The 26,316-nt window shown below is 44.0% G+C and overlaps 1 protein-coding gene across 3 annotated transcripts in view; it reads left to right on the top strand.

The window, feature by feature from the left end:
- Pde7a (phosphodiesterase 7A) overlaps positions 1-26,316 on the top strand; it is a 94,754-nt gene that overhangs the window by 44,452 nt on the left and 23,986 nt on the right. For 2 of the 3 annotated variants that reach the window (XR_005975835.1, XM_041667618.1), the window contains exons 2-3: positions 10,044-10,104; positions 13,388-13,471. Coding sequence is in view for 1 of the 3 variants with exons in the window: in XM_041667618.1 (XP_041523552.1) it covers positions 10,044-10,104; positions 13,388-13,471 (145 nt within the window). In the remaining 2 variants the exon portion in view is untranslated. Of the gene's footprint in view, positions 1-2,539; positions 2,596-10,043; positions 10,105-13,387; positions 13,472-26,316 lie in introns of those variants that run through there. The other variant, XR_005975836.1, reaches the window with a different exon arrangement.

Raw genomic sequence — 26,316 nt, 5'->3', positions numbered from 1 at the left:
GTTTGTCCTCCTAGCTCTTATAACTTAAAATATCCCGTATTTTTAGTAATCTATAGTCTACCACATGGCTTTTCCCTCTCTCCCATTCTGTGTGTCTGACTTGTTCCTTCCGTGTCTCAGTAGAGTCTCCTGCGTGACTCAGTTATCTCCTCTTCCTCTCTCTGCCCGCAAATCCTGCCTGTCTCTCCTGCCCAGCTATTGGCCACTCAGCTTTTTATTACACCAATCACAGCAACACATCTTTACAGCGTGTAAAAATATCCTACAACACATAGGAATTGAGACACTACTCAGTAGCAAAAATACAGTTATAAAGTATCAATGAAAATAAATTATGGCTGGGGTTTCTCAGACCATCAGAAAAAAAAAATTCTGATGGGCACGACCCACTGGTTGAGAACCACTGATGTAAGACAAGTACATAAATTTTTAACTCTTAAAAGTTTGTTCACACACACACACGTACGTTTAGGGAGGACACGTGTGTTGTGGGACATACATAGAGGTTAGAGTTGGCTCTCCCATTCCTCCCCTATGTGAATTCTAGTGACTGAACTCAGGTGCCGATCGGGCTCGCCTGGCCAGCGTCTTTGCCCACTGCACCATCTCACCAGCCCACCAGTTTTTAGGTTTTGAAATTCATACCATTTGAAAAAATGTCAACTTGTGGCTTTTAAAAAGAGGCCAAAGAGAAAGCTCCCCTCTCATTTACTACCGCGGGATGGCAACACACAGTTGGAGTTCCACTATGATAGTTTCCACATTTTCCTATCATAAATATAGTTACAAGGTTTTTTTTAAACACTATACCACATTTATATAAAGAGCCCTGTGTAAGCTATTTCTGTCTGCAAGATTCCAAAATTATAGGCAGTGATGTCAATGCAGATGAGGTTAGCCTAATTTGGTTGAGGGACATGCTGAGTCTCTGTATGGATAGCTGCAGGCTCTTGCCAAGATTGACAGGTGCGCTGCAGATGGCAGAGCCCTGGATAACCCTGCTCTTGGCTTCCTCCTCTAGGAAGTAGTGATCAGAGCCACACTTTGTTTCTTATTGATCAGTTATAAAATCGTAAGGGCTACCTGTAACTGAGTTTTTCAGGTAATAATCTTACAAACCCCAGAAATGTTTTAAAGAGACTTAAACTTTCTGCTTATAGTCTAAAGTAGTCTATGAAGGTTTAGCTGTGTTTAATGCCTCGATTGCACTCCGGTGTTTCCCTAAAGATTTGAGAAAGTTTGTGTGAAAGTGGTGTTAGTGATGCAGGCCACTAACTCGGCAAAAACCTTCTGTTTTCAGTTTTACTGAAACCATTTTCTTTATAGCAAGAAGCCTTACAATTTACCAAGATAAATTAGTACTAAGTAGTGTGTCTCAAAATAATGAAAAGTTAGAAAGCCATTAGGTTCCTGACATTGAGGTAGTTAAACGTCTTTTACAGAGAACTGTATTGCCTGGGATTTGGCAATATCGTCCAAACTGTAAACACGTTATCAGCAGTGAAGACTTGGTGATTTCAGTTGTAAATCCAATAGCCGTTTTTCAGTCTACTAGGAAATTTCCTGATAGGATTTTATCTTGATTATCTCTGCATCACAGTGTCAGACATGCAGTAAACATGTAAGTGTAGATACTGGGGTGGGGTCCCCCGCCGTTGTAGAGAGCCAGACTCTTAGCTGGTGTTAGAAATGAAAGCCCAGCTGCCAGTCCTGTCCCAGGTGAGAGATTTCTTTGCCACATGACTAGCATGGTGTGAACTGCCCTGAGGGATGCTGGGATTGGGATCCAGAGTGGTTAGGTCAGAGCTGTGGTCACACACTATGAGCTGGTTTTTGCTGTACTGGGATAAAAGCCAAGTGCACGCCATGCCCTACGCTCAGGGCTTTGTTGTTTTTTGCAAAATCTCATGCCACTTAGGTTAGCCTGGAACCCGCGATACTTCTGCTTTAGCCTCCTGAGAACTAGAATCACAGGTGTGTACAGCTGCATACGACTAGCTGTTACCTGGGAGGTGGGCAGGGAGTAGGCACAGGGCAGCTCTCATGCCCAGGCCCCGTAGTTTGGAGATGGTAACAATAATCCCAACAGAAATCCACTTAAACGGGAACTTTGTGTTTACTTCTCTTACTGTTCTTTTCTATGGTGTTTCTGAATCCTGGTTCCTTCTCTTCCCCTTTCAGCTCTTCTCAGACTTTAGTCTGAAAGGAAACGCAAATCAACATGGTTACCATAAAGACTCATTAAACATGCTTAAATGGTGTACAAAAATTAGTCATTTTATATTTGGCTTCTGATTGGCAGGAAGTTTGAAGGAGATGAGAGACCCCTTCCTGGTGGGCTGATTTGACCTTTAGCACTCAGGCTAGGTGGCAAACAATGACCCCATGACCCCAACACTCTTGCTAGCCACTGGCTCTGCCTGGCCTCCTATTCATGAGAAGAGAGCTGAGCCCAGAAGCACTCTACTCTGAGCCTCTGCCCCCTGCTGGACCGAAGCCTTTGATCTTGGTTGTTGGAGCCTCCCTGGAGCAGACCGTCAGAGACTCCGATAATCAAACCTAATTTCCTGACAAATCATCCTTGCACAGTTCAGGGTAAGAATTTGCGTGTTACATCTTGTTACTATGTCTTGAAATAGCAAGATGAATAAAGTTTATGGCTCTGTTAAGAATAATTTCAGCTTAGGAAAAGCATAATTTAGACTTGTGCATGCTTATTTCAATTCTGACAGGTATAGAATTAAGTTCTTCTAAGTACTCTGGGACTAGTGAGGTGACTCTGTGCATAGAGGCACTTGCGTGCAAGCCTGGTGACCTGAGTTCAGTCTGGATCCTGTAAGTTAGAAGAAAACTGATACCTGAGTAATACCCCCTACACACACACACACACACACACACACACATCATACACACACACACACATACACATCATACACACACACTCACATACACATCATACACACACACACATCATACACACACACACACACACACTCACATACACATCATACACACAAATATTTTTTAAGCCAAATAAGTCGCTGGTGCTGAGAACTAATAAGAAAATTACATTATTATATGTGTCAACACCCTCATTTATATGATGGGAATGTGTAGATTATTTTGTCTCCTTGTGAACTAAAGTCCATGGCACAATCTTTCATGTCCTCGGTGTTTATTTTTGTCCGTCCAGCTGTCGTCGTTCTCTCTGGAGCCTCTGCAGTGATGTCCTAACCGCCCAGCCAGCCCTGACCTCTCTGCATTATACTGGCCAAAGTGGGCTTAGAAAAATGTGTTAAATTTTTGTAGTACAAGGTCTCCATTCAGCGCTGCAGGGTCTGGCCTACTGATCGCCCACCTCTCTGCAGTAGAGTTACTCCGGCTTTTTTCTGTTACCAGCAGTTTTGTGTTTGGTTGCAGACATTGGGTTAATAAAGACTGTGATTTCTAAAGGTCAGGAGCCATGCTTGTGACCACTCAGATTCACACATCCTTGTCCTTTACATAATGGAAGCTTAAATACTTGCTGGAGAGGTTCGTGAGAGACTTTCCATCAGAAGTACCCTGCAACTGCTGGATGCTATGGGAGGTGGTGAAGATGGATGGAGACGGGCAAGCTCGGTTCCTGGACCACTCACTCTGGAGTCGCAAGAGAAGACGTGCAGCCTGAATGTTACAGGAGCGAGGTTGCCTTAGGGCTTGAGAACAAACACCTCTTATTATTTGAAAATACGCTGGCCTTGTCAGCAAACCCAAAAGAAGTAAAGTGTCATGTTAGGTAGCACAGATCTCTTTTACCACGGCCTCTGTGATCATAAAGCAGTAGCAGTCCCACTTGAAAGGAAATAAAGTTTGAAGAAATGCAGTCCTCAGAGGTGAAGTGCAGACTGCACTAGTATTCCACATGGGATGGGGTTACGCCTGCAGAGCTGGCCCGCATGAGAAGAATGAGGAAAGTCTTGGCCTTGCCAAGTGTTTCTGAGAATCGTTCCAAACTACTGTGTGGAATGGTTACAGATGTGTTTGGGCTAGCCTGAGACCTTTCATGAGATTGCTATGCCAGCTGGATTTTTCCTGTCTTCCAGCATTATTTCCTGTGCTCTATCCCAACTGTGGGGCTGTGGCACTAAGCATGCGCTGGGCAGAAAGGCCAGCCAGGCAGTACATTCTCAGAGGAGTCAGGTGATCACTGTCCGAAGGCAGCTGCCTGAGGTTCAAGGCAGTCAGTGTCCTCTCTGGCCCGGACAGCTGTTATTCGTCAGACTCCTTAGGAAGTCTTCTTTGCCATTGCACACTGGTGGTGGGGAGAGAGTATGCGGTGGGCTCTTGGTTGATCCAATGGGAATCACACTGATCTGGTGTCTAGCTTTGGTTCTGATCAAGTGGATCGCCTCTAAGGTCGGGAGGGCATGTCTGCTCTTAGGATTGTGACATTAGTTGTTAATTTGCATATTTGATAGGCTTGAAATATCTACATTGTTTTGTCTTGATTTTAATCTTTCTGACTTCAAAGAGCTGTGGGTTCTGTTGTGAAAAAGGCTTAACACTGCTATTTGTGAGGCTTTGTTTTTCTTCTTTTCCCTCACTTTACTGCTCCTACAGGATTTCTGTGGTATCATAGAAGCCCAGTAGCTTTCCCAGTGCCCTTCCTTTAAAGAAGTTTAACTTTGAAAATTATAGAATTTAACAAGCCAGACTTGTGAGTATACACATTTTAAATATTTTCTTTTTGAGAGAAAGGACTGACTGATGTTTATATATAAAATATAATTATTAAGAATATTTTAATCAGTGGCAAGCTTTATAAACCAAAACCCACCCTGTCGTGTGGCCCCCTCACATAGCCTTGACCCATAGCTAAAATACATCCACAAAAACACAATTGCGATCTCTTTGTTTTGAAGTTGAATTCCGCTGAGAAGTACTTGAAAGTGAGTTAGCCAGCCTGCCACCTGAACCAGAGTCAGAAGCTGAAGTACAAATGCTTACATTGACACTGCTTTAAGTTATCTTCTACGTCTTCATAAAAATGGCTGCCTCTTTCATCTACCATACGGCTTCTCTTCTTTCTGTATTGAGAAGGTAACTTATTAATTTAAAATCCTCAAGGCTGCCATTGTTTGCTAAGCAACAGAAAGCGCCTACAAAGTTAATGTTCTTTTCCAAGCAGCACTGTACCCCGCTGCTGAGTTGCTCATGTTGAAGCATAGCATTGAAGCATTCTTGTCTTTTATTTGAAATGGTTTTTGTCAGTGTACTTGATTAAAGAAATTTCTTCAAGAAATTCAGTATAGTCTAAAAACTCCCGGTGTTTAAAACATTAGGGATTAGTTTGCTTTGCTGATAGCTATTTGCTCCTTTTCAAAGTCTTGGCTTCCAAGCTGTGGGCTGAAGGTCATGTTAGTGTTAACAATGTATTAGTCAAGTTGTAGATGGTTGCAGGACCCTCGCTTTTTCAATGATTGCCAGAATTTATTTCTTTAAAAAATGCTGACGCCTAGTTTTTCTAAAACAAATTTGGGACAAAAAGACTCGAAAGATGAAGGCAGTATCTGAGAAGTTTGGGCAGTCAAGCCAAAGCTCGCCTTCTTAGTACGTGATCAGAGACAACGTATTCTAAAATCCTGTTTTGCTGTGTTGGGGAAAATGGCTTTGGAGCCGTGGTCGTGTTTCATCTATTCCACATATGGTGTAATTTTCCAGTGCTCCCAGAAACTTTATATAGAGCTGTTGTGTTTAAACCCATTAACTCAGTGTCCCACTTGTAAAGTGGCGATCAAGACTACTGCACAGATTTCGTGTGTGGGTTAAGTGAGATTTTGTATGAAAACACCTAGAAGAGTATCTGTTGCTTTCATCATGCCTGTCTTTAAAAGTTATGCATTAACTAATATTGGGAACCGCTTCTACACGGCTTGTCATTTCCTTCCACATGGAGTCTTTATGGGAGAATGATTCACTGGGTTCCAGGGCACACGGGTGTCTCAGGCTGGCTCCAAGAGCGCCATGGTTCTGCAGGGCCTATGGTTGAACTTGTTTATGCTGCGGCTGTTGGTTGCTGATTAGCTCAGCCGCGCCCAGGCTCTCACCTATACTAGTCTGCTTTACAAGCTGTTCCCAGGCTGGCTAAATTAGAAGAGTCACGAGTGGAAGCCGTGGTTATTTCCATTCGCTGGAGAGGTGCAATGGGAATGTGGGCAGAAGCCCAGGGAGCTCGGGATGATGCGGACACAGGATGGAGTTTGCTTTACTGTTCTTATTGAAAATACAGTTCTACCAGTATGTGGCTTTAAAAATTGAGATTTTAAGAAAAAAAAAGTTCAACTTGTGTCTTGGTGTATGAAGCACATTTTTGAAAGTGACACTCTTCCATGGAATATAGTTTATGGTGCAACTCATTTCCCAAAGTGAGTTACTTTAGATCACCTAGATTGATTACGGAGAGAACCTGATGAGATTCATGTTAAATGTAATTTGTGAGGAAGTTGATGTGTGATTGTATTCGTTGGTGGGTTCAGATACTTATTTTAAAAGTTTATACTTTTTAAAAAAAATTAGTTTTGTTTGGATTTATTTAGTAGGTGCTGTATCTTGGGATTCAGGATAGCTCTTTGGCTATCTATAGACTAACCCTAAGTAAGTACTAATTGAATATTTTATTTATTATGTAATTGTCAGTCTATACTTCATTGGGATACATTAAATTTTACCCTTTTTGTCTAAATTAGTAGAGGCCCTGGCATTTTTATGTCTAGTGCGTCCATGTGTGAGCACCGTACAGTATATCAGTGTGCGTGGGTGAGTGGCACTCCAGGTTGTGTTTGGCACCTAGCTTTAACATGTCTGACTGCAGACTTGACAAGCGTCTTCAGCTGCTCTTTGTGTGATGTAGTTGGTTAGGCTTTAGGAAGTGGCTGTTTGGATAAGTATGCACCCTGCAGGAAAGGCAGTGGAATCCTGAACACCCCTACTAGAGACCTTGTAGAGAGTAGTACTTCAGACTTCATTTTAACCAGCCATTTCACCAAGTTTTTATTGATGGGTATGGCTATGATACATTATTACATTTTGATGCCTGTGGTTTCATTAATGGGTTTTAGCCAATGAAGAAATATTACCACCTTTTCCCAGACTGCTTGACTGACCCTTAGCCTGCTAGTAAGGCCGGTAACCTCGTAAACTGAGGTGTGGAGATGACCGTAATCCTGCTGAGTGGCGTCTTCACATCAGGTGACAGCAGTGGCTTTTCACTCTAGAATGCCTAGCTCGCTGTGGGACAGCAGCTGCTTCAGACACTGTTGCCACGCGGCCAGGAATGCATTCTGTATGCATTATTCCTTGCTGTTTAAGATCATGTTTTCTTTGTAGTTTTTAAAAGATAATTCCCACATTTTGTTTTATTTACTTTGTGAAATGTAATAACTATACATGCTATAAGATTTTAAAAGGCACAAAGTTATGTATTAAAAGGTTCCATTCTACCTTTGTCCCTCCGTATCCTTGGAGACAATAAATATTGATAGACTTTAATTTTAGTTGAAAGGTTTGTTCTACATTTCATGGGCTTTTTAAAAAGATTAAATCATACAAGGTTTTAGCTCCCCCCTCCCCCAAGTGATAGTAGCACTAAGAATATAACTTGGGGCAGAGGTGCTAGCCCAGCTGGTAAAGTGGTCGTGGCCAAGCCTGAGGAGCTACCTGCTCAGTCCTCAGAGCCCACCTAGGCTCCAGGCTTGTTGGTTCATGCTTGTAGTTCCAGCCCCCAGGACCAGAAAGGCAGATCCCTGGGGCTCTCTGGCCATCAGTCTAGCCCACTTGGTGTGTTCTAGGCCAAGGAAGAAACTGTTCCTCCAGCAGAGTGAATGATGCCTGAGATACAGGCACTGGAGACGGCCTTCAGCCTCTACACATTCACACACACACACACACACACACACACACACCAAAAAAAAAAAGAAACATAATATTTGGAGGAGTAGTTTTGCATACCAATTCTGTTTAATCACTTAAGTAAATTTTTTAAATTATTTTTTAAGCCAATATTCTTACCTCCCCGAAGATTTATAGAAACATACATATTAAGTGCCTATAACTCTCAGCCAAAGTTTTGTGGACTAGATCATTATTCTGATGAGTAGAACTTTGATCACATGACTTCAGTGTACACTTCTTTTGTTGATGAGGTTGAACAGCTCTCCTTTCTGCTTTGGGGGGGGGGTGTTAGTGTATGTATTAAATAGTATTTACCCCGCCCTCAGCCATCTCCTCAGGTCCTTGTACAGTGCCTGTGGCACTGGCTCCAATTACTACTGCCTTTAAAGGAACTAATTTTATTTAAAGGAACTAATTTTATTGATTGCTTTAAAAAAAAAAAAAACCAGCCAGGCATGGTGGTCCACACCTTCAATCCCAATGCTCAGGAGGTAGATTCAGGCAGATCTCTGTGAGTTCGAAGCCAGCCAGGTCTACAGAGCAGTTCCAGGGCAGCCAGTGCTTCATAGTAAGACCCTGTCTCAAACAAACAGTTGTTTTTTTTCCAGTGTATTATAAGCAAGTGTGTGTATGAACTCACAGACTGCAGCATGCCTGTCGAGGTCAGAGGACACTTTGCAGGAATCATTCTCTCTTCCTGCCATGTGAGTCTAGGAGACTGAACTCAGGCCATTAGAATTGGCAACAAGCACCTTGACCTACTGAGCCATCTCATCAGCTCCTTCTCTGTTTTTGGTGTACCAGGCGCTGTTCTGAATGTTGGTCTGGATCTGGGGTAGCCAGCAATGATTTAGGTGTTTGCTGGCACAGAACTTAGATGATGATCAGAGTACTGGTCAGTTGCACCTTCCAGGTTTTGAAGTGTATTCATTTGTTCAATTCTGTCAGTAACTGTTTATTTATTCCTCAGTTCATAAGTTTTATTTGCAACAAGTGCATTTGTTGACAAAGTATTATTTGTTTGTTCATTTATTTATTTACTAAATGGTAAGTCCTCTTTTAGAGGCCAGGATACAGTGGTAAATGATACAGATAAGGTTCCAGCTCCTGTGGAATTTCTATTTTAATATAAAGCAAATAGGATAATACTAGCCAAATGGAAACTGAGCTGCCTCTGATTCCTAAGTGCTGGGATTGAAGGTGTGCGCCACCATACCCAACTGAGTTGTTGTTGTTTTTAAAGCAGTCAGTAAGATTTGTTGCTTTAAAGGCAGCAGCAAATGGAGCCAGTGCTGTGGGCCACTGCGGGAAGAGAGCGTGGTTCTCAGATGGCTGCAGCTTTGGTAGCCAGGGTTTCCCTGGAAATGTTCATCCAGGCCTCAGAGATACGAAGCAGGAATGGCAAGGCCTCAGGATGTCAGGGAGCAGCACAGGTGAAGGCCGACGTTGGGCACAGTGAGAAAAGTAAGGGAAGTGTGACCGCATCAGGGTGGTCATGGCTGTGGAAGACAAGAGCATTGAGAGCAGGTCTTAGAGGCGATAAACCCTAGAATGTGGGTTGGAACTCATTTCCAGTGCAGTGGGGAGCCATTGGAGAACCTGTGAGTGGGACCTGAAGTAAGTAATCACTCTTGTAGTATATGAAGTCCTGGAGCTTGGAGAGGCACCTGGAATGGCAGCAGCCCTTCCTTTCCTCTCTTTCCCATTGGGTAACTTGTCGCGTTTGTTTGTTTGTTTGTTTGTTTGTTTGTTTGTTAGAAACCAACTTCTATAGGACTGGAGATACAGCTCAGTGATAGAATGGTTTCCTAGCATGCCAAAGTCTCTGGGTTCCATCCTCGGCATCCCACAGCCCCGAAAGAAATCAACTGTGTGTCAGTCTCAAGCCCTTTGCTCTTGTGGCCATGTCTTATGGTAGTTCTTAGCCGCTCTGTACTGTATTCTCTTTCCTCCAGCGGGACATTTCCAGAGCAGATTTTTGGGTAGTCAACCTTTTTTTGCAGAATGCTTTGCAAATAATATGCAATAAATAATAGATGCATGATTGCTGAATTAAATTTTAGATCACATTTTATTATCATGTGCTAAAATGCATCCCTTTTTTTTTTCAGAGACGTGGAGCTATTTCCTATGACAGTTCTGACCAGACTGCATTATATATTCGTATGCTCGGTAAGCACAGTTTGTATCAGTGCCAGTTAATTTTGTTGTCGTATTATTTGGGATGAGATATCTCTCATTGTGTAGCCTTTTCATTACTTTTTATAGCAGAGATTGAAGCCGAACATCTGAAAACTAGTACTGAATGTGATGGATAAATAGGGGCAGTTTACAGTTAAGACAATGTAGAAGTCTGGTTTAATGGGACGGTATTTTTAGTGTACAGCTTTGTACTGTTCTAGAGCATTTTTGTGGAAAATGGGTTTCTAGAGCTGCTAAATAAAGACGTGCTGTCAGCATGGACAAGGACGAGCCTGAGCCATTGCTGTGAGGCAGTCTTCATTGTGTTCTGGGGGGGTGGGTCTACTGAGAGAGCTTGGTGCTTATGCTTCCTTGTAACTGGCTGCATGTACATGTTCAATTTTCCCTCCTGCCTTTGTCGGCATCCTCGTTACCCAAACACGTCCCTTGCTTTTTACGTCACACTATTAAACATACACAGTGATATCCCAGTAGGCGTATTTGCTTGCCTTTGAGGAGTTGGTCCTGTCTTTTCTCCTCATGTTTAGAGTTCTCCCTCCAGCTTTAAGATACTGAGCTAATTGTTATAGTTTATCTACCTCTGTTCCTCCTTTGTTTTCTTCACTAACTTTTTATACTCTTAAGCCTAAATGTATCCCCAAGTTCTGTTTTTGCTCTTACTCCTTCCTCTTTAATTTGCTCTGTATTTTGTGTGTCTTACCCACTTCCATTCTGTCCTACTACAGCAGGTGTTTGTTCCTTATTTCCTCGTCCCCTGCCTCTTAAAAACGATGTTTATGGTTCTTTCACCCCTAAAGCAAAGTTCTAGATGTGTTTACTCTGTTTCTGTGGGTGCTTTCTGATGGGTGAATGATGGATACCTCAGACTTCTAACAGGCCTGGGAAGATTTGTTTCCCCCATCTGTAGTCTCGCCATCTCAGTAGATATTGCCTCCAGTCTCTCAGAATCGGTCATTCTCGACTCCTGTTTCTGGCATACTCCTTGTCTAGTTGATTGACAAGTGCAGGTACCATGAAGGAAACTGGCATCACACCATCCTGATCCTGTCACCACTCTAAACCCTGGTTATTGTCTTGCTTCTTGAACTTGTTCCTTAATTGGTCTTCCTGAGCTGTGGTCTACACAGCCAACGTGAACCTTTTTCATACATAAATAAAGTCACCTGAAGTCATCTTCACTGTGTGTTCAGAGTACTCTGAGAACCTTTGACCTTAGAGTAACAGCCAAAACTGGTGTGTTAGGTCCCAGTGTCCAGTGTGACCCAGCCTGATGCCTCTTTGACCCCAATTTTCCCAAGTTCCCTTTCCCAGCATGCCTGTCAGACTGGTGTTTTTACTTGTCTGTGAACATGCCAAGTGTGCTCCTGGCTTAGGGCATTCATGCTTGCTCGTCCTTGTGCTTGGAAGCCTCTTTCCTCTGATGGCCTCAGGTCCCTGTCTAGACAGCTCTTCAGTGAGGACTCCCCTACGACACTATTCCTCCCCATCTCTCCATTCCCCGTCCTCCTAGCTCACTTTATAGCTTCTCACCCTCCTCCATGGAAAGCAGTTATGCGTTTATTTCATTCATTCAGCCCTGGGAAGGTAAACTTCGTGCACTGGTGTGTGCTGGGTCTGATGTGCACTCAGCAGACCTTTGTCATACTGAGGACTCCCTACATAAAAGAGGCCTCGGTAGATAAAGATGGATCACAGTCGATGAAGGGCGATCCTTCGAGGAAGTCAGTGTCTCAGGAGCACAAAGTGGCAGTGGGAAGCTGAAGCTCCTACGAGGTTCTCCTCTGTTGTGAACGTGGTCGCTGCGGACAGCATTAACAGGAAAGTGCTGCTTTGGAACCGTGGGTTTAAGTACTACTTGTCCTTTGCACGAACTTGAGACATAGAAATGCGATTTGATCCACCAGAACCCAATTTCTGCTTCCACAGAATGGGAACTAAGGTTCTTCTTATTTGGGTTTGACTGCAGAACTTAACAATGCCTATGATACAAAGAATGCCTGGTAATTGGTTGCTAAATTACCTGAAAATCATGTGGGTTTATGTAAGAACAACATCAAACAGATAAAAACAAAAGTTTAAGAACTTGCTAAAATGATGTGGGATTCTCCTCTGTATGCTGTGAATATGTTTTATCACCATTGGTTAATAAAGAAGCTGCTTTGGCCTATGGCAGGGCAGAATAAAGCCAGGTGGGAAATCCCAAAAGAGATAGAGAGAGTAGGTGGGGGCCACAGCCTCATGGTGATACACAGGTTAATAGAAATGGGTTAATTTAAGATGTAAAAGCTAGCTAGGGATATGCCTGAGTCATCAGCCAAACAGTGTTGTAATTAATGCAGTTTTTGCGTGATCATTTAGGTTTGGGCAGCTGGGAAACCAAAGTGCAGTCTTCATTTTCACTAAAACCCTAGGTGAGAAGAGAGATTTCTAATTGCAGAGTCCAGTGGGAGTTTGCGCACTGAAATTGCAGGCTGCTTGAGAGTAATGTGGTTCCTATGTCCATCCTCTCTGTGGTCAGCCCAGTGTACCGGGCTAGGCAGAGCATCCGTTGTCTCTGTGGTCAGCCCAGTGTACCAGGCTAGGCAGAGCATCTCTCCTCTCTCTGGTCAGCCCAGTGTACCAGGCTAGGCAGAGCATCTCTCCTCTCTCTGGTCAGCCCAGTGTACCGGGCTAGGCAGAGCATCCGTTGTCTCTGTGGTCAGCCCAGTGTACCAGGCTAGGCAGAGCATCTCTCCTCTCTGTGGTCAGCCCAGTGTACCGGACTAGGCAGAGCATCTCTCCTCTCTGTGGTCAGCCCAGTGTACCAGGCTAGGCAGAGCAGGCATGGTGGATGCCTGCTTCTTGCTGTGACTTTTTAAAGTTTTGTTCTAAGATTTTCTTCTGTAAAAACAGATTTTGTTTTTATGGCATTTTATGATTATTGGTTCAACCCCATCAAAGTAATAAAATGACCTTTAAAATATAGATTATTATTAAGGAATGAAATTTTAGAAGATTCCTAACACAGCCTTATAAATCAATACTGAAATTTTACTAGCTCCTCCAAGAAAGTCAGTTCTTAACCATTCGTTCAGTTCATTTTGTTTGGTTTATTTTTTAGCATGCAGTCATGGGTTTCACTGTGGCATTTCCACATATATGTCGCCTACCTCCCCTGGCTGGGCCTTACCAAGGAGTAGAATCCCACCTGGCTCTGTCTGTACATAAGAAACAGCTTTCTAACGAACTACCGTTTGTTTTTGACTCTGCCCAGGCGATGTCCGTGTAAGGAGCCGAGCAGGATTTGAAGCAGAAAGAAGAGGCTCGCACCCGTATATCGACTTCCGTGTTTTCCACTGTATGTATTTCTCTCCTGTTCACAAAACTAAACTTTTGATGTTCATAGCATTTAATTTTCTCAGGGAGAAAGAATACAAGGGAGAAAAAGTGCTGTATTATATTCTGACTTTTTAAAAGCATAAGTTCATAAATGATACTGTATTTCTAGATAACATTGAAAAATAGAGATAACTAGAAAAGGATAATAATTACAACTTTGTTTTTTGATTCAGTGTTTCATGTAGCCCAGGCTGGCCTCGTACTCACTGTGTAGCCCGAGATGACCTGAAACTTCTGATTTTTCTGCCCCCACCTCCCTCCTGAGTATTAGATTATAGGTGTGAGCTAGTACGCCTACTCTTTGAGGTGCTGGAGGTCACACCTAAGGCTTCCTGCATGCCAAGCAGGCACTCCACCAACCGAGCCATGTTTCCAGCTAAATTAGATTTTAGGTGTTTTTGTCACTAATTTTCTTCATTACTGAGACAGCATCAACATATTTTATGAAAATAACATTTTGTAATAGTATTTTAGAAATTGAATGAAATTGTCATCTTTTTCGGTTTGTTTAGAATGACATTTAAAAATAAACGTGTGTGTGTATGTGCGTGTGTGTGCGTGCGTGCGTGCGTGCCTGTGCGTGCATGTGCGTGTGTGCGCGCTCGCAAAGAGAAGGAAATAAATCAAGTGACAAAGCTCTTAAATACTGAAGGTGTTAAGTCTGGTTTTGGACTCATTCAGCTTTTGGTTATGTTTGGTAACATAAATTAACACTCTAAAATAATGAAACCAAACTTGACAGAATATAAAAGACATGCTAAATAATTTAGACTATAAATGAGGTGGAGAGGTGGAGAGACGAGCCTGGCATTGTTAGTCACCTGAAGGGTCATGTGCTGGTTCTGAGAAAGGTAAGGAGAAAGTGACCGGGCTTCACTGGACACTCCCTGGTGTAGGGGCAGAGGCAGGGCTTCATGCTTCTGCCAGGTGTGCATGGGGACAGGCACAGCTGGTGAAACATCTGTGGTTGAGTGACTCCCCAAAGTGCTTTGTAAGGTTAGAAATGAGTCCCGACTGCAGTGTGCCAAGCACGGGCTATGTCAGGGTGTTTGTGGTCTATAGCATCTGTCCCAAGAGAAGATGCTGGCGAAAGCCTGAGCTGGCTTTCAGTCTTGGCACACCCAGGAGCAGTGCACAGGACACGGGCTGCTGCAAAGGGTCCTTCTTTCTGCTGTAACAACAGACTCAGAACTACTTGTTCTAGAACAGCCACCTTTTAAAACACACACCAAGAAGTAGTTTAAGCCTAAAGCAGAGTAACACCAAAAAAAGCAGTTTAAGCCTAAAGCAGAGTACCACCAAAAGAAGCAGTTTAAGCCTAAAGCAGAGTAACACCAAAAAAAGCAGTTTAAGTCTAAAGCAGAGTACCACCAGAAGAAGCAGTTTAAGCCTAAAGCAGAGTACCACCGAAAGAAAAGCGTGCTCAGGTGGTTCATGACATAACCGTGAAACCCAAAGTCAAAGAGAAAACAGGAAAAATAGTAAAAGAGTCAAAACATATGCCTGCAAAAGAGCAATTACAGTTTGCCGGTAATGAAATTTTTCGTTTTCTTTTTGAATTCATCCTCTCCAGCTGGAGCAGCCGCTATGTGGGGTACAAGGCAGCCCCATTGGCTTCTGGGCATCCCGAGGCTGGGGTAGCAGTACTGTTTACACAAGAGGCTGACGGGAGGCGCTCTGAGGTGGGGGCCTGCTGAGGAAAGGAGCCAAGATGCTAGAAGAGAAAGGAAAGACTGTAGCTGGGAAGTGCCACAAAAACTAAAGTCAAAGTAGAGGAAGCAGGATGCATTTAGAGTTATTCCTAAGGCCAGCATAGTCTGGATACTGCCTACAATGGATATGAAAGAACAGTCAAGTCACACCCGCCTAAGACAGAGCATTTCAAAGAGCAGGTCAGGTTAAATCCGTAATGTACTAGAAGACTGATAGATTTCTCCAGAAATGTAAGATCACTTGAAGCATTGAAGAAAGTCAGTATGGCTCATGGCGTTAGTACGAGTAGAGGAGAAAAGTATGGGTAGTCAATATAAAGACTGAATTCCAGAGAGCTACAAGGAAACGTGTCTATAGGACCGGGCTTCTCTGCTCCCTCCTGGGACTGATCAGTGCAGCTAGTTCCTGCAGATAGCGGCTTGCTGTTGAGTTATTTCTGGTGCCTTCACTGGGCACATTCTTGTTTGTTGGTGCATTAAAGATTTTATTATTGACTGACACTCCAGTAAGAATGTTGCATTTGCTTTTAAAAAGATTTTTTGCTTTATAAAATTAATTTGCTTGGTTCCATTTTTTTTGATCTGAAGTTTGAACTGCTTAAAAACTAACAGTCTTTTCAAACCTCTGAAGACTGTAAAATCCGAGGGTCCTCAGACTGTTGGCAGCATCTGTCCCTCATACACTGACTTAAGGGTCTTCTCTCTATACACCCCCAGAGTTTCACTAAATTTAGTAAAAGAGAGGATTTGGGAAATAAGATAAAGAATGTTGGAAATTTGAAATAGGAGGCAAAATAGTACATTTGGTGGGGAAGGATGGTGTAGGATAGTAGGAAATTCCTTTTTTTTTTTTGTTTTTGATTTTTTTGTGATAGGATTTCTCTGTAGCTTTGGAACTAGCTCTTGTAGACCAGGCTGGCCTTGGACTCACAGAGATCCACCTGCCTCTGCCTCCTGAGTGCTGGGATTAAAGGTGTGCACCACCACCACCTGACTTTCTCTCTCTCTCTCTCTCTCTCTCTCTCTCTCTCTCTCGGTAGGAAATTCTTACATTATTAGGAAACCAGAAGAAATGACACATAATCTAAAACGGAGAGAAGACAGACTAAAGTGCTGGTGGTGGAGATAAATTTACATACTGTTGCATATTCCTCTTAGGAGTTAAAGATTGCCAGATTGGACGGTAGTGAAGTGTATAACCGTTAGGCCTGCATGTATTCCCACCAAGCCTGAACTGCCGCAGCCTTCAGGGCTAGCCATGATTTCCCAGGGTTCTCCCTTGTAGAGTTTTCATCTCTTCATACAGGGTGAAAGTGCCTGGGTTAGTTCTGTGGAGGCAAAGTCGCTCCTTGTCTCTGCTCCTTGTAAAGTGTCCTCTGCTCAGACACCTGCGGCTGTTTGCTCACTCACTGCCTGGGGTCTTGGACTTGGTAAAGGCACCTGCCTGTAGTTGCCTTTGCAGGGTAGGTATCCTTCAGGGATACCCAAAACCTTTAAAAAGACTATAATACTTCTTTTCTCTTACATGTATAATTTAAAATAATACTACTTTTACAGTGACACAAAGACAGTCATGCTGAAATAAAATTAGCTGGATTATTTAAATTCTGCATGTAGGTGTAGGTATATTATATTCACTGCAGCTAGAATTTTCTGTCTGCAGCTTAACCTACTTTTCTGTGTACCTCTTTACTTTTGTCCTAAGTCTGTTATTTCCCTGCTGCAAAATTCTTGACTGTTTTTTCCATTTTCTACTTAAATTTAGCCCATTAGTAAGTCCTGTGTATTTTTGTGTTCTTAAGTTGCAATCATGTTTTTCTCTTCTCTGGCCTTCGTGGGCCTTCATTGATGACCAGTTTGTAGGTCTTCTGTATGTTTCTACCATCCCCTGTTAGGGTTTCTGTCTTCCATGTTCTCTGCTTAGCATCAGGTCTTCTCAACAAGGAGAAGGTAAGATACAGGAAAGAATCAACAGCAGGCTAAGGACAACGGTGTGTTAGCTGAGCATGGGAGCTGGAGGACCGCAGTATGCTAGTGGAGCACGGGAGCTGGAGGACGGCAGTGTTAGCAGACGCGGGAGCTGGAGGACGGCAGTGTTAGCAGACACGGGAGCTGGAGGACCGCAGTGTTAGCAGACACGGGAGCTGGAGGATGGCAGTATGCTAGTGGAGCACGGGAGCTGGAGGACGGCAGTGTTAGCAGATGCGGGAGCTGGAGGATGGCAGTGTTAGCAGACACGGGAGCTGGAGGACGGCAGTGTTAGCAGATGCGGGAGCTGGAGGACCGCAGTGTTAGCAGATGCGGGAACTGGAGGACCGCAGTGTTAGCAGATGCGGGAGCTGGAGGACCGCAGTGTTAGCAGATGCGGGAGCTGGAGGACCGCAGTGTTAGCAGATGCGGGAGCTGGAGGACCGCAGTGTTAACAGATGCGGGAGCTGGAGGACCGCAGTGTTAGCAGATGCGGGAGCTGGAGGACCGCAGTGTTAGCAGATGCGGGAGCTGGAGGACAGCAGTGTTAGCAGACACGGGAGCTGGACTGGTCTGTAATTTTGTATTTTCTGTGCTGTGCCTTCATCTGCTGATTGCTTTTCAGGTGCTGCAATTATTTTTAACTTGTAGATTATATATTTTCCTCTGTGTTAAGTAAAATCCTTACTAGATTTTCCTAGAATGAGACATCCAGACAGTGCAATGTTGAGCTTTTCTTCTGTGTATGGCTCATTATAAACCCTGCTTGGCTTCACCTTCTGAAGGCTAATTCTCCTGTCAGCCAGTTTAAGCCAGGTAGCTACGAGTTGGGGGAATGGTTAGAGGCTCCTAAGTTTTAAAGTGCCTCACAGTAATCTTACCTGGACAGTACTTTCCCTGCGGTGTCTTGGCTTACCTCTTACTGTAATCCTCACTCCACAGTAGGATTTGCCATAGGCCTTCCTACCCAGCATTATTTTTTTACTTTAAAGAGACTTTCTTGCTGGGTGTGGTGGCTTATGTCTGTGATCCTAGCACTCAGGAAATGAAGGCAAGAGGCCAGATTGAGGCCAGCCTGGGTTACATAGCAAGGCCCTGTCTCAAAAATAAATAAATAAATCTTCCTGAAGGTGAAGGCTGGGAGGTTAAAAAGAAGAAGAAGAAGAAGAAGAAGAAGAAGAAGAAGAAGAAGAAGAAGAAGAAGAAGAAGAAGAAGAAGAAGAAGAAGAAGAAAATCAATAACAGCAAAACACCTATAGTCCTAGCAATTGAAAGGCAGAGACAGAAAGTTCAGGGGTTCAAGGCCAGCTTCAGGTACATGCCAAAAGAGGCTGCCCTGGGCTCTCTGAGACCTTGTCTCACCTCCACTCTGTCCCCAGTAGAGGAAAGGAAATCAGTTGAGCACAGAAGCTTACTAATTGTAATAAATAATCACCCGTACTAAACAAACAGGTTTCTTTCTGACTGAGGAAGTTCAGCAAACAATGAACCGAGCCCCAGGCTGGAAGTTACAGCTTCCAGACCCTTGGGGACGGTGCATTAGTAGGAACTCCCAACGTCTTCCGTCAGACTTCACCGCCAGAACCAGAAGTGTACGCAAAGGGATAATCAGATATAAATGTGTAAGTCCATCAGAGGAGTCCACGTTTGCCTGACTTGCAATACCAGTGCCCTAAATGATGGCGTTACTGAATCATTTAGAGAGAAAAATGTGATATAATTAAATTAGTCCTTTATCTAAAGTCATAGGCTTATATTCAGATCATGTATTTGTTAATTAAGTTACATTAAACCAGCCCTACAGTTATTTGTAAAGTACTGGGAGAATTTAAATTTGAAGAGACTTTGAATTTTTTTAGTTCATGGCCATGGGGCAGAGTGACTGTCACAACTGAGGTCCTCTGCCGAGACATGCCTTCCAAAGATCTGGAATCTGCAGATAGGACCAGCGTGGCACCTTCGCGGTAGGAATCTGCTTTGCTGGCTAACATCTGTCATTTTAGGTCGATCTTTGTTTAGATGGCAATGTCACAGAGAAGCTTTTAGTAATGTCTTTGAGTCAGAATTTAAAAGTTCCCAGACACCTCTCAGTCGAGGTTTTCTTTGCGTTTTACGATCTTTGTCTTGTCTAGTGGAGCTCGGAAGGTGTCTGTCATATGTGTTTGCATAAGCTTAAGGAGCGGCGGCTTTCATGAGTGAGTCATTATTGATACTGGAGAGAACCTGGGGGGGCGGCAGTGGGGCTGGCATCAGTGCTGGGTGGCAGTGGCCTGGAGCACGCAGCTCCCCAACATGTCCCCCTGGCTTGTCCTCAGCATGCTTGCTCTAAATTGTGACAGCCTCCCCCCCCCCCCCCAGGTATTTTCAGGTTTCTGCTTAAAAACAAAAAACAAGGCGAAAACCAGAGAGATGACCAAGAAGAAAGGTCATTCTGTTTCCTTCTTCTAAATGCAGTAGACTGGAGCCAAAGTCCCGAGTAACTACAGAGGTTTTATTTCCCCCGTGTTCTATTGGCCATATGTAGCTGGTCTCCTCAATTCACTGGGCATGATAATATAACTGAATTCCATGTTGATTTGTGTTTGTGTGTCAAGGACATGTCTCAGTAGCGTGCTCACCTGTAATCATGAGTTTAGATCCTTAGCACCCTCGAAAAGAGCGAGGTGGGGGCGAGCAAGTCTCAGATCCCAGAACTAAGGAGACAAGAGGACCCTAGAGCTTGCTGCTCAACCATTCAAGTAAATGGGTGAGCTCTAGGTTCACCAAAAGACCCTATCTCAAAAATAATGTTGGGAGGACTAGTGGTAGTGTGCGCCTCACGTGTGGGAGGCCCTGTGTTCAACATCACCATGACCAAAAATGAAACAAAAAAGTGGAGAGCCATTGAGAATGGCATCTGACACCTCTCTGTCTCTCTCTGTCTCTCTCTGTCTCTCTCTCTCTCTCTCTCTCACACACACACACACACACACACACACACACACACACACACACACACCAGGAGGGGGGAAGGTAGGAGGGAGGGGAGAAGCATGTACATGCATATACCAGATGACCCTTTGTTTGCTTGAAATCCAACCTCCCTTTCCTTTGTTCCTTAAGAACTGTCCGTGAAGACATAGCTCATTGGTAGAACTTTCGCTAGCTTGTGCAAGGCCCTAGTGTTGTTCCCAGTACCTCAAATAATACTCTTACAAACCTGTTCGACTTAGATTCTGGCATGCTTGTTAAATCGTAATGGAAGTTGACAGCTTGACTGTTCCCTCCCTGGGATTTGTCAAAGCCCATTGACGTCACCAGGCAGGGGCTGTGGTTTCTGCAGCGTCTGGACGCTGTAACACATGGAATGCGTCCTTACTGTTTCCATGTCTGCACGGATGCAGTTATTGGCACTTTTCCTCGTGCCTCACAGTACTATTCTAGCCCAGGCAAACGTCTTCCCCATTATCTCTGGCTCTGTTCTTTTGCCTTCCACAGTGCTGGGGAGCAGGGGCATTTGCACGGTAGACCCAAAGCTGTCGGCTTTAGGCTTTCCTCCTTGCCAGCTGCTCCTGCTCGATACTGGAAGTGTTTTTATTGCGTTGAATTTACTGGAGCTATGTGTCTTCTACCAATTAGAGTTAGAGGGTCTTATTTATAGTTCCCCAGAGATAATCTTTATTAGCTTCACCCAAGTTCACATATTTGCTGCTTTTCTTTTGAGTTGAGCCTTTTACATTGTCTTTATTACAACTGCCTGTTGGAACACACAAAACTCTTTCCCATAGTTCCTCAGGTATATTGGCTTTGGGTTGTTTCCTATTATTGTATCAAGGCTGCGTTAGGCTTAGATTGTTTGCTGCATACTTACATGATATGAAAAACATCTGTGTCTGTATGTGCCTTGGGCTTTCCAGTTCGGATCGGGCTGGTTTCATTGTCAGGCTAACTTGGCTTCTGCATGCAGCAGCTGTATGAGGGTGTCTGCTGTATGTAGTAGCAGCTGCTGGTGCTTTCTGCCTCTTAAGCCCTGATGTTTGTTGGGCATTTTCCTCACCTATCCATCTGTCTTTGCTCTCCTCCTCGCTGTCCCACTGCCCATCATTACCTTCCTGTTCACAGGCTAGTTTGTTTGGATGATTGACTGGTCTGCCCAGGCATCTCTCTGTCTTCTCTAATGTAGTATGTTATTCAGATGTTAACATCCAGCCTGCACTGTAGCTGTGCCATTATAGACCAAGGCAATACTTGGAAGTTTCTAAGTTGACTCCCACATACTTGTCTTGAAATCACACCTGCTTCTTTCAAAGATAGTATCTCTTCAATTCACAGAGCTGTCATTGAAACAAGGCTGGCAAGACTGGTACAGTTGCTAAAGGTGCACACGGCAGCACACTCGTGCACGCTCGTGTGTGCGCACAACACAAACTGTGTTCTTTTTTCCTGCCAGTGACTCAAGTTCCTACCCCTCTTAGTATTGGTCCCTTACCAGCTGGTTCTTATGGAGATGAGCTCAGCCATGTTGATGCACTGGGAAATGTCACTCTAGTTTCCAGAATGTTCTCAGACATCTGCATTTAAGAACCATCAGTTTTCATTGCCTTGTCTCAGACTTGGAAGAAGTGAGTATTCTCAATATCTTGATAGCTTCATTGCATAAACTAAGGGGGTTGATACAGATCTGGTTGAACGGTGTCTCTCTTCTGGACTCTGTAGAGCTAGAGCAGCTGAGATTCACCGTGATGGGATTTTACAGCTGCACTTTGAAGGAAGTGTGCACGAAAGTGCCGTGTTTCCTTCCCCATCTCTCCCAGCTCATTGGTAGGGAACTAAGAATCTCATGCACATAGCTAAGTTCAAGGCCTGAGCATTAAATAGCCCATATTCCAGCCTGACAGCAACAATCCTGTCTCAAAGAGTTTTGCATCTCTTATTTAATCACTAAATCATCAGAATGAACATTAATTCTGTGAGCCTGGGTTGTAAGAATTGCTTGAGGGAAGACACTAGTGATGCATTTCATCCTTACAGAGTTGATGTCAGTTTTCCATAGCAAGCCTGTACTACACACTCATTTTAAAGTTTTCCGACTATTTTGAAATCTTGCAAATGTGCAGTTGGCTCTGAAGTCCTTACATATACAGTGGGTTTCAGCATTAAATGTGTGACCATGAAAAAGAAATCTGGTCTTAAAAATTAAAAGTATATAAGTCTGTGCTTAAAGTATTTAATGTTTATCATTATCATCTTAATAAGAATATAGCTTATACTTTATATTGATTGAGTGCTGGCTTCTTCCTGGAGCTGTGCAGAAACACTCTGCGTGTTCTCTTATTGGTCTCTGCCCTCAGTTCTCAGAGGCCTGTTTGCCTGGTAAAGAACTGGGAACCATTCCGAGGCTTTGAATAGCCTGCTTTCTGTCCCAAGGCCAGTGACAGAGAAGGGAACCGGGCTTGGATGAGTCCTTATTCGAAACCCATCTTTCCCACCCTGTCATCTTGTCTCTCCACTCAGCACAGACAGCTGAAGACGATCGCTCAGCGCAGCCTAGAGCAGTGTTTCCCCATCTGGCCATATATGCCAAGTCTAAATTCTTCTAACAAAGCCTGTCCTACAGATGCATTTGCTCATTTTTTTTTTAATAATTGACTTTCAGATGTGGCTTTTACGTAACTTTCTTTTGATGGAAGCCAAGAGAAGGAAAGGAAAAGTTAGAATAATTTTATGCACTGTTTGTTCAACATAGTATTGACCGAGACAAGAGCTAAAAACCTGAAAGCTTAGTTATAAAAATGAAGAACTGAGCACTAATTTCCCATAGTAACTCCTAGGTGTGTCTGATTTGTGCAGAACCAGTGGTGACAGTGCGCCCCCTTGTGGATTACTAAAGCAGTGGTCCGTTTTAGGAGCAAGGGCCTTTGTGAAGGACATTTCTTTTTTTTTTAATTTATTTATTTATTAAAGATGTCTGTCTCTTCCCTGCCACCGCCTCCCATTTCCCTACCCCTCCCCCAATTAAGTCCCCCCCCCCAGCCCGAAAAGCAATCAGGGTTCCCTGTCCTGTGGAAAGTCCAAGGAACCCCCACCTCCATCCAGGTCTAGTAAGTTGAGCATCCAAACTGCCTAGGCTCCCTCAAAGCCAGTGCGTGCAGTAGGATCAGAAACCCATTGCCATTGTTCTTGAGTTGACATTTCTAATCTAATAGCTGTGCCCTGCTGGGTGAGGTTTGTGTCGCAGGGAAGTGTCTGCTGGAGAGTTGGGAGCTCATTGTAGCCCATCGCTAGCCCCTTCCTCAGCCTGGGGCTTGTCCTTTTTCTGTACTTTCTGATATGATGAGGGAAAAAGAACGGCATGACTGTTCTCTTTATTTTTTGGCCCAGAAAAGTGGAAAAAGGATGCTGGACAATTAGCTTTGGTGGTGCTGGTTGGTCTGCTTGGGGCTACGGCTCAGGCCAGTGGTGCTTCACAAGGCCAGGACTCTCTGATAATAACGTGAACTTCTTATGCCAGCGGCTTTCCGAGCTGTATCAGAATGTAGCTAACTGTGAAAATCAAGCTTGATGACAGCTGAGCTTTAACGAGATAAGTTTAACCTGCTGTCTGTCGGGCTGCTGCGGAGCGAGTGCTGACTCACGCGTTACAGAATGAGCTCATCAGGGTATTGCTAATAGGGTTGGGTTTTGTGTAATTTGGCCAGAGGGTGAGCTTTTTAGCAATTATCCAAATGAAGAATACTGGATTCTTTCCCATTCCCAAATGCTGCCTCTTTCATATATTCCTAAATGCTATTATTCATTCAGCCTGAATCTCCCTCTGCTGGGGCATCAGGTTTAACTAGGTTGAAAGACAAGCTGAGTGCAGCTTTCCCAACTGAAGCCTTACTGATTGCCCCAGAAGATGTCTCTACTGGAGTTTTCAATGTCAGGACCTCGCTTCTGGTTACTATAGCGACATTGGGGGGCGGGGGGTGAGGAGGGGGTGGGCAGTGGTGACCAAGTGTGAAGAAAGTACACATTTCCAACAGTGTTACAGTGATGGCTGTTTTATTATTGACTTAGTTCCCAAACCCTTTATTAGATTGCATTTTGGAAGCTAATTCTAGAAACTTCTTTATTTCACTTACAGAAATCTCATTCTCTAGCAAGGCCTGTGTTAGACACTAGTGGCACCAGCTTTCTCATTTGCCCTACTTCTGGGGATTCCTTGTAAGGGAGTCGGGCTGTGTAGAGGGATCACACACAGCACTTAGCATTGCAGGATTCTTTATGAGAAGAGTGGAAATCTGAAAAGGTTTAGCAGGCACCACCTTCCCTACACCTGCAGTCTTCCCTACACCTGCAGTCTTCCCTATACCAGCAATCTTCCCTACACCTGCAGTCTTCCCTACACCTGCAGTCTTCCCTACACCTGCAGTCTCTCACACACTAGCAGAGACTTCGGGCTTCCTGCTTCTGCGGCAGATGAACAGAGACCCACAGCCAGACACTATGCCGAGACTCAGAGCCCTTGGAACACTCAGCTCTAAACTGGACGTCTCCTTCAAATCCCTCCTCTCAGAGCTCAGGGAACCCCAAGGAAGGGGAACCAGAAAGAGTGTAAGAGGCAGAGGGGATGGAGAGCAAGGCCCTTTGCATTGACATGAGCATGGCTCCTATGAGCTCACAGAGACCGAAGCAGCATACACAGGGCCTGCACGGGTCTGCCCCAGGTCGTGTGACTCCTGAGTGGGCCTCTGATTCTTGCGCCTTCTCTTGGACTCTTTTCGTTCTGTTTGTCTTGTCCAACTCTGATGTGATAGTTTCTGTCTTACTCTACTTCATTTTGTTATATTTAATATTATCCCTTAGAAGCCTATCCATTTCTAATGAGAGACAGAAAGGGAGTGGATTTGGATGGGAAGGGGAGGGACTGGGAGGAGGAGAGGGAAGGGAAACCATAAACAGGAAATTTTGTATGGAAAAATAAAATATAAAGAAAAAATTATGATCTTCCTTTGTGGACCACCTTGATTCTTTCTTATTTAATGTATTTTTTAAGTTTTTAGTGGCTACCTTGAGAATTACAAGCAGAATCTTTTTAAAAATGATTTTTAAATATTCAGTTGTGTTTGTGTACCAGTGCCGAGGAAGGAGTGATGGGCGACTATGACTAGTTTGTTTTGTTTGGGGGGTCTTTTTACTTTTCAATAAAATACCCTGGCAAGAGCAGCTTGAGGGAGTAAAGGCCCAGTCCAGCTGCTGTTCCAGGTTGCGGTCCGTCGTGGCAGGGTGCACAGTCTGACTGCATTTCCTCACCCAGAGCCCAGAAGCAGAGAGCAGTGGCCGCAGCAGGTGCCCAGCTCCCTTTCTCCACCTTTTCTGACCACCATTAGCTGGGTCTTCCTGCATTGGTTAGCTCTGTCAGGATAGCACCTCCCACACAGGTGTACACGAGCCTTAGTCTTCCACATGATTCTAGAAGGTTTTTTTTCCAATTAGCAGTTAATGCTAATCATCATAGGGTTGAAGGCCAAAAAAAAAAAAAGTGAGGATTCATTCCCCATAGAAAGCAGCCAGGAAGGCCAGCCTCCTGCTGAGAGCCACGCCTACACCTAACAGCGGTCTGCCTATATGTCTGCACATAGTAATATGTAGCTGGAGAGAGAAAAAGACAATTTCTCTGAAATAGAGACTTTCCCACCACAATTCTAGTAACAGATGGATGCTACCAATTGCTAAATTTCAGAGTCTGATTGTGGTACTGAATAAATGCCAGGGAGGGGGAAGGAGAGGAGAGACACTAGCCAAGGTGAATGAGGAAGCAGAGGAGTTGACTGATGAGTATGACCATGGGAGCCAGCACACACACAGACTCTCCTTCCTGAGCTCATGCCGAGGACTGAGCAACACAGTAACTTTTAGGAGTGGACTATGGAGCTGAGGTGCAGAGCTAAATAACCAGAGTCTCTGTTTTCCATTGGTGCCCAGAGAATCTGGGCTATTCTGCCAGCAGAGGAAGAAACACTTGCTGCATTCATTGAAAGGACACGCTGTATCCAGTGAAGAGCCATGGTCCCCAGAGCTTTTCTCTGTAGAGGGTTTATTTTTATCCTTTACAGCCTTTCCAGGATATAAACAAATTTATTCCCTGTTCTTTTTCTTATAG

The sequence above is a fragment of the Microtus oregoni genome, unplaced genomic scaffold, assembly GCF_018167655.1.
Source record: "Microtus oregoni isolate MIOR12 unplaced genomic scaffold, Mior012 000017F_ref0000208, whole genome shotgun sequence".
NCBI classification, from domain to species: Eukaryota; Metazoa; Chordata; class Mammalia; order Rodentia; family Cricetidae; genus Microtus; species Microtus oregoni.
The sequence above is the reverse complement of the archived record's forward strand: the minus strand, read 5'-3'. Positions and strand labels throughout refer to the sequence as shown.